General features: G+C 52.3%; 1 protein-coding gene across 10 annotated transcripts in view; it reads right to left on the bottom strand.

Moving 5' to 3' along the window:
* The window catches only part of PTPRT (protein tyrosine phosphatase receptor type T), a 1,139,542-nt gene that overhangs the window by 21,650 nt on the left and 1,102,502 nt on the right, over nucleotides 1-15,390 (bottom strand). For all 10 annotated transcript variants that reach the window (XM_088843764.1, XM_088843767.1, XM_088843761.1 and 7 more), the window contains 3 exons: nucleotides 14,428-14,577; nucleotides 12,762-12,935; nucleotides 9,240-9,371 (listed from right to left, as the gene is read on the bottom strand). In XM_088843764.1, the coding sequence (XP_088699890.1) occupies nucleotides 9,240-9,371; nucleotides 12,762-12,935; nucleotides 14,428-14,577 (456 nt within the window). The remainder of the gene's footprint in view (nucleotides 1-9,239; nucleotides 9,372-12,761; nucleotides 12,936-14,427; nucleotides 14,578-15,390) is intronic.

The following is a 15,390-nucleotide window of genomic DNA, read 5'->3' as shown; positions in this document are numbered from 1 at the left end:
TTTTCTGAATGTTGAGCTTCAAGCCAACTTTTTCACTCTCTTCTTTCACTTTCATCAAGAGGCTCTTTAGTTCCTCTTCACTTTCTGCCATAAGGGTGGTGTCATCTGCATTTCTGAGGTTATTGATATTTCTCCCGGCAATCCTGATTCCAGCTTGTGCTTCTTCCAGCCCAGCGTTCCTCATGATGCACTCTGCATACAAGTTAAATAAGCACGGTGACAGTATACAGCCTTGACAGACTCCTTTTCCTATTTGGAGCCAGTCTGTTGTACCATGTCCATTTCTAACTGTTGCTTCCTGACCTGCATACAGGTTTCTCAAGAGGCAGGTCAGGTGGTCTGGGATTCCCATCTCTTTCAGAATGTTCCACAGTTTCTTGTGATCCACACAGTGAAAGGCTTTGGCACAGTCAATGAAGCAGAAATAGATGTTTTTCTGGAACTCTCTTGCTTTTTCCATGATCCAGCACATGTTGGCAATTTGATCTCTGGTTCTTCTGCCTTTTCTAGAACCAGCTTGAACATCTGGAAGTTCACAGTTCACGTATTGCTGAAGCCTGGCTTGGAGAATTTTGAGCATGACGTTACTAGCGTGTGAGATGAGTGCAATTGTGCGGTAGTTTGAGCATTCCTTGGTATTGCCTTTCTTTGGGATTGGGATGAAGACTGACCTTTTCCAGTCCAGTGGCCACTGCTGAGTTTTCCAAATTTGCTGGCATATTGCGTGCAGCACTTTCACAGCATCATCTTTCAGGATGTGAAATAGCTCAACTGGAATTCCATCACCTCCAATAGCTTTGTTCGTAGTGAAGCTTTCTAAGGCCCATTTGACTTCACATTCCAAGATGTCTGGCTCTGGGTGAGTGATCACACCATCGTGATTATCTTGGTCCTAAAGATCTTTTTTGTATAGTTCTTCTGTGTACTCTTGCCACCTCTTCTTAATATCTTCTGCTTCTGTTAGATCCATACCATTCCTGTCCTTTATCGAGCCCATCTTTGCACGAAATGTTCCCTTGGAATCTCTAATTTTCTTGAAGAGATCTCTAGTCTTTCCTATTCTGTTGTTTTCCTCTATTTCTTTGCATTGATCGCAGAGGAAGGCTTTCTTATCTCTCCTTGCTATTCTTTGGAACTCTGCATTCAGATGCTTATATCCTTCCTTTTCTCCTTTGCTTTTCGCTTCTCTTCTTTTCACAGCTATTTGTAAGACAAATAGCTCCTCAGACAGCCATTTTCCTTTTTTGCATTTCTTTTCCATGGGATGGTCTTGGTCCCTGTCTCCTGTACAATGTCAGGAACCTCTGTTCATAGTTCATCAGGCACTCTATCAGATCTAGATAGACAGTAGTAGATAGCAACTCCATGTAGTAGGTGGAAACTCATTCTTATGATGGGTGCATCAGAGCTTGCTTCTGGGAAGGAAGCAGGGAGTTTAGGAAAATATCTACTGAGGAAGGTAGGGTAGGTGGAAGGCAAAGGTTCAGGGCTGGTTTCAGAAAGAGATAACAAAGAGATGGCTGAATTCCTCAGCTTAATAAGGGGATGGCTTTGGGGGGAGGAGGGGTGGAAGATCAGGAGGGAGAGAGAAGGTAGAGGGAGGAAAAAGTGGTTTGGGCAACAGGGTTGTGGGAAGACATGCCGCTGGCCGCCAAGCGTGAAGAGCGAGGTGGGGTTTAAGAATGAGGATGTGTCAGACTGCCCTGCTGGTCCTGTGGTTGAGAATCTGCCTGCCAGTGCAGGGGACATGGGTTCCATCCCGGGTCTGGGAAAATTCCCCAAATCTCGGGGCAACTAAGGCCGTGTGCCCTAGAGCTGTGCTCCACATTAAGAGAAGCCACTCTAATGAGAAGCCCATGCACCGCAAGTAGAGGGAGCCTGCACAGCCAGAAACTACAACACAGACGGGAGGGGTGAGGCCGTGCGATGTCCAGCCTTCAGCCACGGGCACTGCTGGGACATGCGCCCCACACGGCCAGTAGAGCCTGAGCTGGATCTCAGAAGTGGACATGAACACAGCACCCCCTGGGAACCCCAGAAATCTTTCCCACACAATGGGGAAGAGGAAACAAAGCCCATCTGATGTAAACCTTCAAAGACAGGGTGGGTTTGGCTGCCATCTGAGGTACACGAGTTTCACAGGTGATAGATAACATTGAGACTTCGACAAGTTAAACTGGCCTAAGGTGACAGCAAGTACATGGTGAGGCTAGAACTTGAACTCAGGTCTCTTGACCCCCAACTCCTTATTCTTCTGTTTCAGTGGGTTTAGAGACAGAGATATGGTCCCTTACAAAGGTCAGACCTGGGACTTGCAGAGACACAGACTTGTAGGTTGTGTGTATTTTGCTGGCATGTGAGGCTGTGTTTTTACAAGCTGAGATAAAAATGGGGCTAGACGTGCTTGCTATTTGCCTTCCAGGCACAATGACAGGAAAAGACATCTTTGAAACATCACCCCCGCTTTTTTCCTGGGAGGATGACAAGCTTGCCTCTCTCACTTCTAGAAGCTTGGTGGGAACGCACGTCCTCGGCGCCCACCCCCTCACCTTTGCACCTGGATTTGCATCACATGAAGTCTCAGACTTCCCCCGGTGGGAGTTCAGAACTGGGCGATACAGCTCTTACACAAGCTGGGGCTCTTGCTTGCTTTAAACTAAGACACATTCCTTCCTGCTCCGTACACCCAGGTACCAGCAAGCCAGTGCTTATCAGATCCCAGGGCCCTGGAAGCCTTGTTGTTTATATGGTGGTGAAAGTCTTCACCATCCCTGGCAGGGGGCCCTGGGCCGGGGTTGGGGCGGCTGTGGGACTCTGGACAAAGCCTGACTGGGCCTCAGCTTCCTGACCTGCAAAATGAGAGGAAGGGGGCCTGGTCAGACCAGTGGATTCCACAGTGATGGCCGTAAAGTTGGCAGGAACAGCCCACGAGCTGTCTTCAAGGTCTTCAAAACCATTGTCCTCATGGAGGACACCAAGACTCTGGTTTTAGAGCACTTCATTGTCTTAGAGCTACAGTCTGCGGATCAGAGATTCACTGAGACCATTTTGATTGTGGAAAAGATACAGGAAGAGGAACAAATTATTAATTAGTAAATATAGTTTGGAAAATAAAGGCTTACAGAGTGGCAGGTCTTTGGAGGAAAGACATAGGAAATATTGAAAGGTGTTTATAAAATCTCTAAGATTTCAGCGAGGTAAAGTGGACTCCCTAGAATTAGTGACAAGTAAAATAGAGAGGCTCAGGGGATCCTCAAGCAGAGCCAATATAGTAAATGAGCATGCCAAAGCCCTATGAGTTTGAGCAAATTCTGGGAGACAGGAAAAGAAGGGAAGTCTGGCGTGCTGCAGTCCATGGGGTCGCAGAGAGTCGGATGCGACTTAGTGACTGAACAACAAGAAAAGCCCCAGCACTTACTCTATGGAAACAAGAGGAGAGGCTGGGTCCTGTTGACCCCACACCTGACTCCGGGCTGATGGCAGGTGTGCTGGTCATCCCCTGCTGGTTCCTCCAGTGCTCCCCATAGCACTTGGGGGCAGGGGGACAGGCTGCCTGGACCTGGCTTTCCCATCCCTTTTGCCTCCAGCTCAGCTTCTCCCTGTGGCTTAAGGGTCCTAGTGTCATGGTTTCAGCTGAAGATGTCTCCAACCTGTCTGATGCCCAAGGGAGTCTGGGAGGCAGACATTACTTCACTAGATCAGCTGCTCCATGGGTACTGCGGATTTTTTGTGCCTGTTTTGTGCACTGCTGTGTCTAGGTTAGTGTTTAGCACGTGGAAGGTTCACCATAAATGTATGTTGGTGAGTGCCTGATTGAATGTGGCCCAGAAAGCCTGCTCCTGGACCTTTAAGAGACCTCCCCCTGGCTCTGCAAGCCTCCTGCTGCTGGAGGGATGTCATCTGCCTTCTCCTTGGCTCTCCCCACCCTGCTCCCGATGGACCCTGACTCAGACACGGATTTCTCCAGCTCAAACCGTACCCCAGGCTGATTCTGGATTTCCCCAGGATTTCAGTCTCATACTCTGTGTGGGCTCTGACCCCCACACCTCCAGGTCTGAATTTCCATTTTCAGTTTTGCTGTCTTAGCTTCCCAGAGCAGCTATACTGAATGACCACACATGTAGTAGCTTCAGTTCAGTTCAGTTCAGTTCAGTCGCTCAGTCGTGTCCGACTCTCCGCGACCCCATGAATCACAGCACGCCAGGCCTCCCTGTCCATCACCAACTCCCGGAGTACACTCAAACTCATGTCCACAGAGTCGGTGATGCCATCCAGCCATCTCATTCTCCGTCGTCCCCTTCTCCTCCCGCCCCCAACCTTTCCCAGCATCAGAGTCTTTTCCAGTGAGTCAACTCGTCGCATGAGGTGGCCAAAGTATTGCAGTTTCAGCTTTAGCATCAGTCCCTCCAATGAACACCCAGGATTGATCTCCTTTAGAATGGACTGGTTGGTAGCTTAGAGCCACACAAATTTCTTAACTGGGGTTAGAAGTCTGAAATGAGTCTTACAGGGTTAAAGTCAAGGTGTCAGCTGAGCTGTCTGTGTTCCTTTCTGGTGTCCCCAGGGGAGAGGCCAGTCCTCATCTCCAGTCTTAGCAGCTGCCAGCATCCCTCAACTTGTGGCCCCATCACTCCAATTCCTGCTCCCATCATCACGATCTGCTCCCGACTCTCATCCTCCTGCTTCCTGAAAGACTCTAATAGCAGACCCACCTGGATAACCCAGGATAACTCAGGACAATCCACGTATTTCAGGATCCTTAACTTCACCACATCTACAAAGTCCTGCTTACCATGTAAGATAACAAGTTCACAGTTTTAGGGATTTGGATGTGGACATCTTTGGGGGGCCAACAGTCTGCCTACCACATGGACCCTGCCCACAGCAGGGCACTGAGGATTTCCTGGGCTTCCTGAACCACATGGTGGGTGCAGCCTGGCCATGAAGAGGGCATCTCTCTGGTGTCTGCTCCCCATGGACTCTGGTCTAACTGTAGAGCCCACAAAGACGGAAGAGAGATTGTCAATGTACTGGGTGTGATTGAAGAGGTTCTGCCTGACCTGCCCGTCAGAAACCACAGCATCATTCGCTAGATGTTGTGGTTAAGATACTGCCAGACTAATCTGACCACAGCCCTCTGGAGTCCCAAAGAGCTTTAAAAAAAAAAAAAATCTCTAAGGTCAATGAAATTGCTTTGGGAGTCTTTATCTCAAGCCCCCACTGCTCATAATTATCTTTGAACAGCAGCCACTATGGAGAATGGAAAGACACCTGTGGCTGGGGGTGCTTGGCTGAATGCTATGGTAAAGGATTCTGAGCGGAAGCAGACAGATTTGACCAGTGGTGCAAGAAAATAAAGCACTTGGGAATCTCATCCTCTGCTCTACCTTATTTTGCTACAAATTACAGAGAGTCAGCAACACGTGCCCTTACCAACTGGTCTCCAATCAAACCTCAAGATGTGGCACTAGTCCTCTCAGGAGCGAGGCAGACCTGTCCTTTTTGCCGGACTGGCCAGAGCCACCATGGGCTGCCTCAGCACGGGCACGCTGGCGACAAACGTGGATGCCACTTCAGAGCACCGCCCCGCCAGGTGCTGAGGGCGGCTTTTCTGACGCTCACGCTGTGTCATTGTTTATTTTCGCAAGGCGCCCAGCTGTTGTGGTGATGATATTTATATCAATAAGTGCTCCATTCATCTGCTGATTTCAGGGGAGGCTTGCCAGCTGCATATGGCAGCCAACCTCAGGGCACTTCTGAGCCTGATGTCTGTGCATTTAGAGACTCAGCTCTCAAAGCCTGCACTGACAGCTGGGGCTGAAAGATCTTCATTCACTTGAGAGCCAACCTTGAACAAGGGGGTGCTATAGCCAGTGACCTTGACCCTCTTGCTTTCTTATATATTCCAAGAGAGGTTCTTTGAAACGCCTCCTCTGTGCCTGACCTCTGGTTTTGCAAAAAGAAGAATTGGAAAAAGGGTTCTGCTTCCCTCATGCTTTCATGGGTTCATGTTTCACTTTTTTAGGCAAAGGAATAGGGTGGTGATGCCTTCTGACTTTGGAACTCTGCAGGGGTCTTCGTTTTATGGGAATCTGTCATATTTCATGCTTATCTCAGATCCAGACCTTCCACTGTTTGGGTCCTAAACTGTGGAGTCATCCCTGCTTCCTCTCTCCCACATTCCCTATTCAATCCAGCAGGATATTTTGTTGGGCTTACATTCAGGATGTACCCAGAATCCACTCTGTTGCTACCACCCAGGCTCAAGCCAGCATCAGCTGTCACCTGGAATACTGCAGGGGCCTCCTCTCTGTCTTCTCTGCTTCCACTCTTAGCAGCCACCCTCCCCCTTTCTGGCAACTTTCAACACAGTAGCCTGAGGGAAGCTGTGTTAAAAAGTCAAATTACTTTTTCAGGTCCCTCCTCTGCTCAGGACCTGTCGATGGCTTCCCATTTCTCTCAGAGTAAACTCACAAATCCTTCCTGTGACCCCACCCCGCCGGGGCCCCCAGGACCTGGCCCTGCTGTGCCTCTGTCACCGGCTGCTGCACTGCCCCAGCCTCAGCGGCCTCCGTCTGCCCCTCCACCGTGCACCCCTGGTGCGGGTCGTCCCCCGCTTGGGATGCTCTTCCCTGAGACGGGCATGGGCTGCGTTCCTGTACCTCCTCGAGTTCTGTGCTCAGCTGTGAGCTCAATGCAGCCCGCCGTCATCACTCAGTCACAGGTGCAGCCCGTGCCCCAAACCAGCCTCATCCCTGCCCTCTTACCTTTCTTTTTCCACACACTTGTTACCTGTAACATATAATTAAGGCCATTACAGAATGCTTGCTATTTACTGTCTCCCCTGCTTTAGAATACAAGTAGCATCAAGAGATGGGCATTTTCTTTTTTGCTTTCTCTGTCATGTTAATCCAAGCACCGGGAAGAGCTTCTGGCAAACAGCAGCTACTCGACAGATGTGGGCGGAATGAATGGATGCTCTCCTGAAGGAATGACTCCCACATGCACATCCCAAGTTGTGCTCAACTCTGTCCCCTGCTACGGTTGACCCCTGAGCGGCGCAGGTCCGTTTCTATGCAGATTTTTTTCAACAGTAAATAACATGGTGCTACAGGATCTATAGTCCATAGGGTCGCAGAGAGTCATACACGACTGAGCACGCACACAAAGGATCCACATTTGGCTAAATCCACGGGATGCGGAACCGCGGACACGGAGGCGCCTCAGATACAGAGTAACCAAGGACATGGCGGAACCGTGCAGACGGAGCAGCTGCACCACAGAGAAACCCTGTTCTTGGAGGACTGACTAAATTAGAAGTGAATTTTTGACCCCATGGATGATTGACACCCCTAACTTCTGAGCTGTTCAAGTTGTAATCAGCTCCCCTCCCTGTTTCCCAAACTTCCTGCTGCCCCTTCCCCTCCTCCCCACCTTCCCCATCTTGACCAGTTGTGTCCCAGAGGCCTGAGGCCCACACCAGAAACCCTGTCACCATCCATGACTTCTCATTTCTCTCTCATCCACCAGCTCCCTAAACCTGCAGACCGCAACCCTGGAAACCTCTCCACATCCAACCCCAGTTCTCCTGCTTCCTCCCAGCCACGTCCTCGGTTCAGGTCAACCCCTGCCTCTTCTGCACGTTTACAACCATCTCCTCCCCAGTCTCCTGGGCTCCAGCTTTTCCCCAGGTCCCGTTTTCTAACAGGAGTTCTGCCTCTGCCCCACGCCTGCTTAAACTCTGCGGTGTCTCTCCTTCCTGCACAGCAAGGACTTCCCACTCATGCTCCCAGGCATACCAGGGGCTCCACAAAAGCGCCAGAGGGACCAACTTTCCTGATTGGGCACCAGGAAGCCCAAAGTCTGGTGTGGGTAGAGCTCCCGACCCCACCCCTGCTTCACTGGGTCGTACCTGTTTCTAAGGTTGGGCGTGCATGAAAGCTTCCATTCTCAGAAGGCTGCTGTTGCTTACGGAGTAAAAGTCTGATGTTTACCATGCTGCAGGCCAAGACCCCCACCGCAAAGGCAGCCCTCTGCAAGCTGGCCTGGCTATATTTTTCAGCATCACCACCCTCTTCTCCTCCTGACATACCCCCCTGCCCTGCCACGCTGCCCCCGAAGCCGTCCCGCAGACAGGTGGACACGGTGACCCCACCAGGCCTTTGCCCTTGCTATCCCGCTGCTCAGAACACCCTTTCCCGGCAACTTCATCCCCCACCCGCCGGATCTCTGCTGCCTTCTTCAAGGCCAAAGTCACCTTCCTTCTGAAGTCTTCTCTCACCCTCTGGGCAGAATTAATTGCTCCCCGTTCCCGGCCAACATGGCACTAGGCGGCTGACCTCTATTAGATCGCTGCCACATGAGGGGGGTACGGTTTGCTCATCTGTCTCTTCAGCAGGACTGTGAGCTCTTGGAGGGCTGAGAGCACAGCGCAGGCCCACTTTTTCCTCTCCCCACACCAGGCCTGCCCAAGGCGAGTGCTCATAGGGAGCCCTCTGAGTTACTCTGGCCTTTTTCGAGACAAGAGTAAGGGGATGAGATTGCTTTTGAAAACCCTCAAAGGCCATCATCACCGCCTCCACCCAGAAAAGGCTGCCCTGCCATTGGGGTGTGAGCCCCAGAAGCTGCCCCATGACCCGTGTCTGATGTCCCAAGTACAGATATGTGCTGGAGGCACATGGTGCACGCAGCTGACACACACGCAGTGGAGCTAAGGCACGGAGGCTGCTGGGACACAAGGCTCACCCAGGACAAAGTCAGGCCTCGGTGGGGTGATCAGGGGGCAAAGGGTCCATGGTTCAAGCCCCAGGCTCTGCCAGGCTGCATCAGAGAGCAGGGGAGTGGTTGACTGTGGCCAGGTATCAGCTAGTCTGCAGGCCTGGAGATGCTCAGAGCTGGAGGGAGGGGGCAGCCTTCCCTGTGAGCTCTGCGTGATTTGGAGCAAGACTCTAACCAGCGCCTAGGAGGGTGGAGCAACAGAGTCTGGTCCTGGGAAGCTTGGGGGCTGGACAAAGCCACAGGCAGGGGGAGTAACTGCTGGAATTGGGGGGGCCTGGCAGGGGATCCCCAGCTTCTGCCAGAAGCTGAGCAGACTGGCTGCGTGCTCCCTGCCAGACAGTGCCCACTGGAGGGCACCTGGGTTGGGCAGAGGCAGCAGAGGGCTGTCCCTCCAATCCTTGGGCGCGGTTGCCCTAACACGCCTGAGCGCCCAGGGCTGGGCCGGGCTGGCATCCTCTCACCTGGGCAGTGTCCAGTTCATTCAGCATCACCACTGAGGAGCAGTTATAGTCGAACACCAGCCTCCAGAAGTCTGCCACGGTGTTGGGGAGAGGGTGCTGCGTGACCACGAAGGCGGCAGGCTGCTTGTGGCTCTGAAAAGAACGACACAGGCCTCGTGAAATATACACCCGTCAGCAATGTTCTGATGAGGAGGCGGCCCAGGAGGCTGCCAGAGGCCCCTGAGTCTGCCAGAGAGATGACACAAAGCCCCCGCTCATTCTTATCTCTGGTGCCCCGGTGGCAAAGGGGACCTTCTCGTAATGAACTCATTCTCCTCCCAACTCAGACATTTCATTGGCAAGGTGTCACTTGGGAGGGGGATTTTCCAAATAAATTATTTATGTCTTGGAGCTCAGCAAAGTATCACCATTACAATATGAAAGATCCTGGATGCATATTTGCTCTGCTAGCCAAGACACTTCCTGGGATAAAAGGGATATTTTGTGCCCCTGTGCCCACAGTGCTGGAGGGGAACGTGGCTCGGTCCAGAAAGCCTCTTGAAGGGGCTTATGGTTCAAGAGGCTCACTTCTGCCCAAGGCTGGAATGAGGGCTGAGGTGGCCTGGTGGAAGGTGGGCATGGTGTCCTGTGAGCCAGTGGGGCCGTGAAGGTGCCCGGGTTTTAGAATCAGGCAGACCAGGTTCAAACCCAGCTTTGCCAGCTGCACATTATAAACCACCCATTCATCCAGCCAGCCATTCATTCATTCAAGTGCATTTATAGAGTGACTTTTTAAAATCAGTGCTGTGCACTGGTAAGCTATTAGATCTCTCCAGATCTCAGGTTCTTCGACTGGAAGATGGGATTCATAACTCCAAAGGCATGATGTGGTGCAGGCTGGAAAGATATGCAGATGAAGGGAGCAGTGATGAGCCAGCTATGAGCCTGCCGGCAGGGTGGGAACACCCCTCACCTGGTTCCTCATCCTTGGCTTTAGTATCGTGGCCAACACACTAGATGCCCAGTGCAGGTCCAGAAACAACTGAATAAACTCAGTCCTGGGCTACAGCTGGGGAACCAAGGCCCAGAGAAAACAGACTGGGTGAGTCTGGACTACATCTGAAGCTTTACCTGGGTGCTATTTATTGCAGTATCTGTAAGAAGGTGTTTGAAAAGATTGGGGAGTGTCTCTGCTTGTTTCATGGTTTGTAAAACCTGAGAAGTAACCCATGTTCTCAGCACGTTTTCTTGAACCATGGTTTGTGTCTGTTTTCAGTGGAGTTACAAACCAGCAGGAGGATGGTGAGGGACGGAGTTTGCACGTTGTAACCAGGAAAAAAATCTCTGGCAAAAGACTCTGCCAAATAGGATACTTCAAGCACTTTCTTTTGTTCTGTCGTCTCCTGGTGTCCTGGTGGCAAAGAAACTGCCTTGAAACTGGATGCTACTGATGCACTATGGGGTCTTGTCCCCAAGGGCGTTCTCCTACCAGTGGGTCTAGGAGAACTGACTCCAGGAGAAATGAAAGTGGAGTTTCCCCCAAAGCCAGGCTCCAGCTGCAGACAGCTGGTCTGCAGACATGAGAAAGAATCTAGGCTTTGAGAGTCAAAAGTGTTGGGGTTCAGACCCCTGGCTCCACCCTTTCTGAGCTAGCTGACCTGCAGATAGTCATGGAAATTCTCTGACTTTCGCTACCTCATCTGGAAAAACGGGGACAATCATACCCAAATACAGGACGAGACAGTCTGCGTCCAGGGTCTGACATGCTGCCCAACACTCAGTGAATGTTAGTTTTCTTTCCTTTCTCCCTGTCGTGATAAATGCTCTATTAGGCCAGCACGCCTGACAAAGCCTTATCTGAAAATATGTTTGAGATCCGTGCTCCTGCCGGGTTTCGGGGATCAGCCGGCAATCCATTTCATGGATAACATCATCCTTTACCAGGGGAAACATTAAAAATTAACCCAGAGGACTTCATATTTTTCTGCTAGGAGCAAAGCTGCCATGGTTACCAGATAATGCACAGACTGTGCTGGAATACAGATAAGAACTTTTTTTTTCCCCTGTAATAAAGGCAAAGACCCCAGTGATGGCTCACAAGAGAAATGCCCTGTGGACAAAGAGTACAATCAGCATCAGAACCTGGCAGAAGGCATTTGACTCCAGGCCCCATCTAACCTACTAAGCAGAGGCCAGGAGTGTGCTTGGTCCTTGGAAGAGGAAGGCAGGGAGGGGGAGTTGGGACAAGTGGGAGACAAAACTGGGAAGAGCTTGGAAGTGTGGGTGCACCCCCAACCCCATCTCTCACCACATCTGCACACACATGCACACGCACACACACACACACATGCATACACTGATCTTGGAAGACTCCAAGCTAAAGCCAGAGGTCTTCCCTCCACATCCACCTATTTTATCTGATCAAGCAAGACTCCGTGCTTCTGGACCCAGAGCCAGGTTTCCATGGAGGACTTGGGCACAGGCTGGGGAAGGGCCCCCAGAGCTGAGACAGGCACTGACTTCTAGTCATCCCTCTGCTTCCAACACTTAGGATGCTTGGGGAGAAAGTTCCAGAGAATCAGGGGGTCAGAGAGTTGGTTGGCCTCGACCTCAGGAGAAAGTACCCCATGTTCCTTCCTGTTCTAAGTAAGATGGAGGTTCACGTGGGCTGGATGGACTTGATTTCAGGCACAGATGGGGAGAAAGACCTGGAAGGCTTATGTTGTTCTTAGTCTGGAATCTTGGGAGGCAAGATGTCTGTGTCTTACTGGATCAAGCTAACTGAGGGGAGGCTCAAGGAATAAATTCTAAAATGTAAGATAGGAGTCCTAGGTTCCGGCTTTGCGACTAGTGCTCTGAGAGTCTTTGAGTGAGTCTCTCTCTCTCTCTGGCCTCAGTTTCCTTTGCTGGAAAGTGTGTGGATGAGACCAGATGATACACGCTTCCTTCCTGCTGCAAATATCTCTACACCCAGAACTGGAGGGGTGACAACCGGAAGTAGCTGGAGGACCCAGGAGAGAAGTGTTCGAGTCAGGAGCAAGGACCCTCTGGGGAGGAACTAGACCCCCTCGTCACAAACCAGGCCAGGGTGGGTGTGGCCTTCTCGGACCTGACGCTGAGAAAGCAGGAGGCAGTGCTGCGGACGGAACAGTAGGAACCTGGCCAGCATGCAGAATGTTTCCTGAACTGAACTTTAGGCTGACAGTCAGCTTGTAGGTAGCAGGAAGGGGGACTGGTCAGGTCTCTAGCCTCACGGTCACGTCATGGGACTCACTTTAAGCTTTTGATCTATTCCTTCCAGGATCTTTATAAATGCAAAGCAGTTAAAAGCACAGCGCTTAGATACAGGTTTGTACCAGAGCCTTCAAGGGGAGAAATGTCTTTGGGACCAGCAAGATCAGAAGGAGAGGCGGACTGGGGTTGGGGCCGGGAGTGGAGGGGGAGTCAGGGCCCATCCCCCCAGGCCGCAATTGCCTCCCCCTCGGGAAGAAGCTTTTCCCGGGAATGCCAGCCAGGAGCTTTCCCTGGCGGGGCTCAGCTTACATCCATCAGTGCGGCGTTGATGTAGTTGCTGGATTCTCCATCCACCGAGATGAGGAAGGGCAGGCAGCGGTCCAGAGGCAGGACGTCCATGCTCCGGTTCTTATCATGGTTCCGGGGCAGCAGTCCGATGCTGCAGTCCTCCGGCCGGACGCGAGGAGTCACAATGTTGAGGGTCTGAGGAGTGGAAAGGCAGATCAGCGGCCATGGCTGAGACGGTCTCCCCTGGACAAACTCAGCCCGCCCTCCCTCCATCCTCCCTTCAGGTCTGCCCTCCAGACCCTTTCCCAGGACTGTTCTCGTCCGTGGTGACGTTCTGTCATCTCCTGCTGGCTGATCCAGGCCCTGGGGGCTGAGAGCCTCGCCAGGGGCTGGGGGACGCCTCCGCAGGGCCAAAGTTGCAGGGCTGGCACACCCTCGTGGGGGCTCAGACCCAGTCTCTGAACACCCGCCCATCATTTGACCTAAGTTACTCCTCTCAGCCATCCCGCGTGAAACAGAGGTCACAGGTGGGGCATGGGGGTGGGGAATCCCGTGATGACTTTCAAGCCTCACCTGAGGTGTCATAGACGGAGGGAGGGGTTGTGCCAGCACGCCCCTGAGACAGAATGTGTGAGGACGGAAGGACGCTTAGAGGAGTTGCCCAGGATGGGTGAGGGGCCCCCTGGGAGGGAGCTCCAGCATGTGTACCAAATTTCAGGGCTTGTGTTTGGCAGCGGAAGTCTGGCAAGTGTGGGACCAGAACTGAACGGCCCCAACCAACAGACTAGATGCTCTGTGCAGCGTCAGGGGTCCGAGTGCTCCATCCTGACCCCACTCAGTGCTCAGTCCCTACTTGGAATCAACCGAGTCTATCTGTTGGAAGCAGCACTAAACACTGACCTGGTGGGTATCTGCCCATGGAACCAAGGACCCACATTGGCCCCTTTGGTCCTGAAGTGTCCCTGTTCCCCCTGCCTGTTCTCAGCTCCTGTTGCCCAGACGCGACCCTGACACTGACCTCGGGACAATGGGCTGGACTCTGGTTCTGCCTCGGGCAGTGATTCAAGTCCAGGCCTCCAGACCGAAGCTGTCACCATTCTGGGCTCCAAGGGGCAGATCTGCTCTGCCTGAGCTGTGCCCTCTGATGATGCTTTGCAAAGTTTAATGTACATCGGAATCACCCAGAGATGCTGTTAAATCACAGACTCTCGTTTAGTCGGGCCGTATGGGACCTGAGATTCTGCGTCTCTGACAAGCTTCCAGGTGAAGCTGATGCCACTCGTCTCGAGACCCCACTTTTGAATTGTGAGGATTGAGGACACGTTCCAATTGTACAGAAATATTGAGACAACTTGAGTCCTTCTGGGGATGAAAGAGCATGAAATTCACACCTGCGTGTATAAACATGTCTCCACCCACAACCTGGACTAGAACTAAATAAGACCTTAGTTCCAAAACACAGTGTTTTTAATTAAAAAAAAAGAAAGAAAATAACCAGGTGTCAGCAGTCACCGAGTGGCCGACCGGGTGCAGTTGCCCATGGTTGCGCATTTTCTGGTCTGAAATTCCTTCTCAGCTGCACACACTGGAAGGATACAGACACAGCCATTCTTGCAAGGAAAGCCCCGGGACTGTGCTCAGTGGCACTGAAGCTGGCTGGGTCACGGAGCCTGGGATGTGCTCGTACCTGAAATTCGTCTTTGATCTGGCTGGAGTTGGTCTGGGGGTCCAGCCTGCTGATGTTGTAATAGAGGGAGCGGAACTCGCACACCGGGATGGCCGTGTTGCCGCAGAGACACGCTTCCAGGATGGCGTCGTGCACGAACACATACTGTTCCTGCCAGGTCGAGTGGGCAGAGTGAGGGGGCTGGGGGAGAAGCGGGGCCTGGGGCTTGCTGTCCACAGTCCCCCCTGCGCCTCTGAAGGGTGGGCGTGATTCCTGCTGCAGAAGCGCTGTTTTCTATCCTATGACTAAAGGGCCAAGTAGCTGTGTTTCTTGGTAGCTCTCTGAGCTCTGCTGAGTTTTGCTCCCTGTGTAAGACTGAACAGCAGAGTCACTAATAAAAATTAGAAACTTCTGGAAAGGGGCTAATGGTGTTCAGTCCACAGCCCATCCTTTCACCTCTCCCTGCTGAAGGCTGCTCACTGCAAATCCTCCAAGGGTCATGCCGGGGGCCTTTATTTCTGGCCCTGGAGGGCACACCTGGGCTGTGCGTGCAGGGCGAGCCAGCAGGCCTGAACAGTTCCTGCCTGGGAAGAAGGCCTCAAGCAATGCCAGGTGGAGACTTGGGGGTGAACGCCTGCAATCCCTGTCTCTCGTGTGGGAGACCTGAAGAGCTGCTCTTCACCATCTCAGAGTTCCCCCGGCAGGACTGGGCTCCAGCTGTCCACAGGGTCAAACAGCTTGTAAAATACTTTCCCAGTGTTAATGAGCCCATTTTTCAGTTCCCCACTCGCCAACCAGTAAGTCTTGGGATCAGCCCCCAGGTAAACCACTGGCCCTCCACTCTTGGTCTCAGGCTCCGCTCCGGAAGTGTGGGTCACCCCCCTTCTGCCAGTCCAGCTCTTTGCACCTGCCCCAATCCTCCTGGACACCATCCCCCTTCCCTATGCCTTCAAGGTCTCATTCCCTCGGGAGAGTCTGCTCCAA

Source organism: Moschus berezovskii, chromosome 15 (assembly GCF_049115385.1).
Source record: "Moschus berezovskii isolate FMDL1 chromosome 15, NW_MosBer_1.0, whole genome shotgun sequence".
NCBI lineage: Eukaryota > Metazoa > Chordata > Mammalia > Artiodactyla > Moschidae > Moschus > Moschus berezovskii.
The sequence above is the reverse complement of the archived record's forward strand: the minus strand, read 5'-3'. Positions and strand labels throughout refer to the sequence as shown.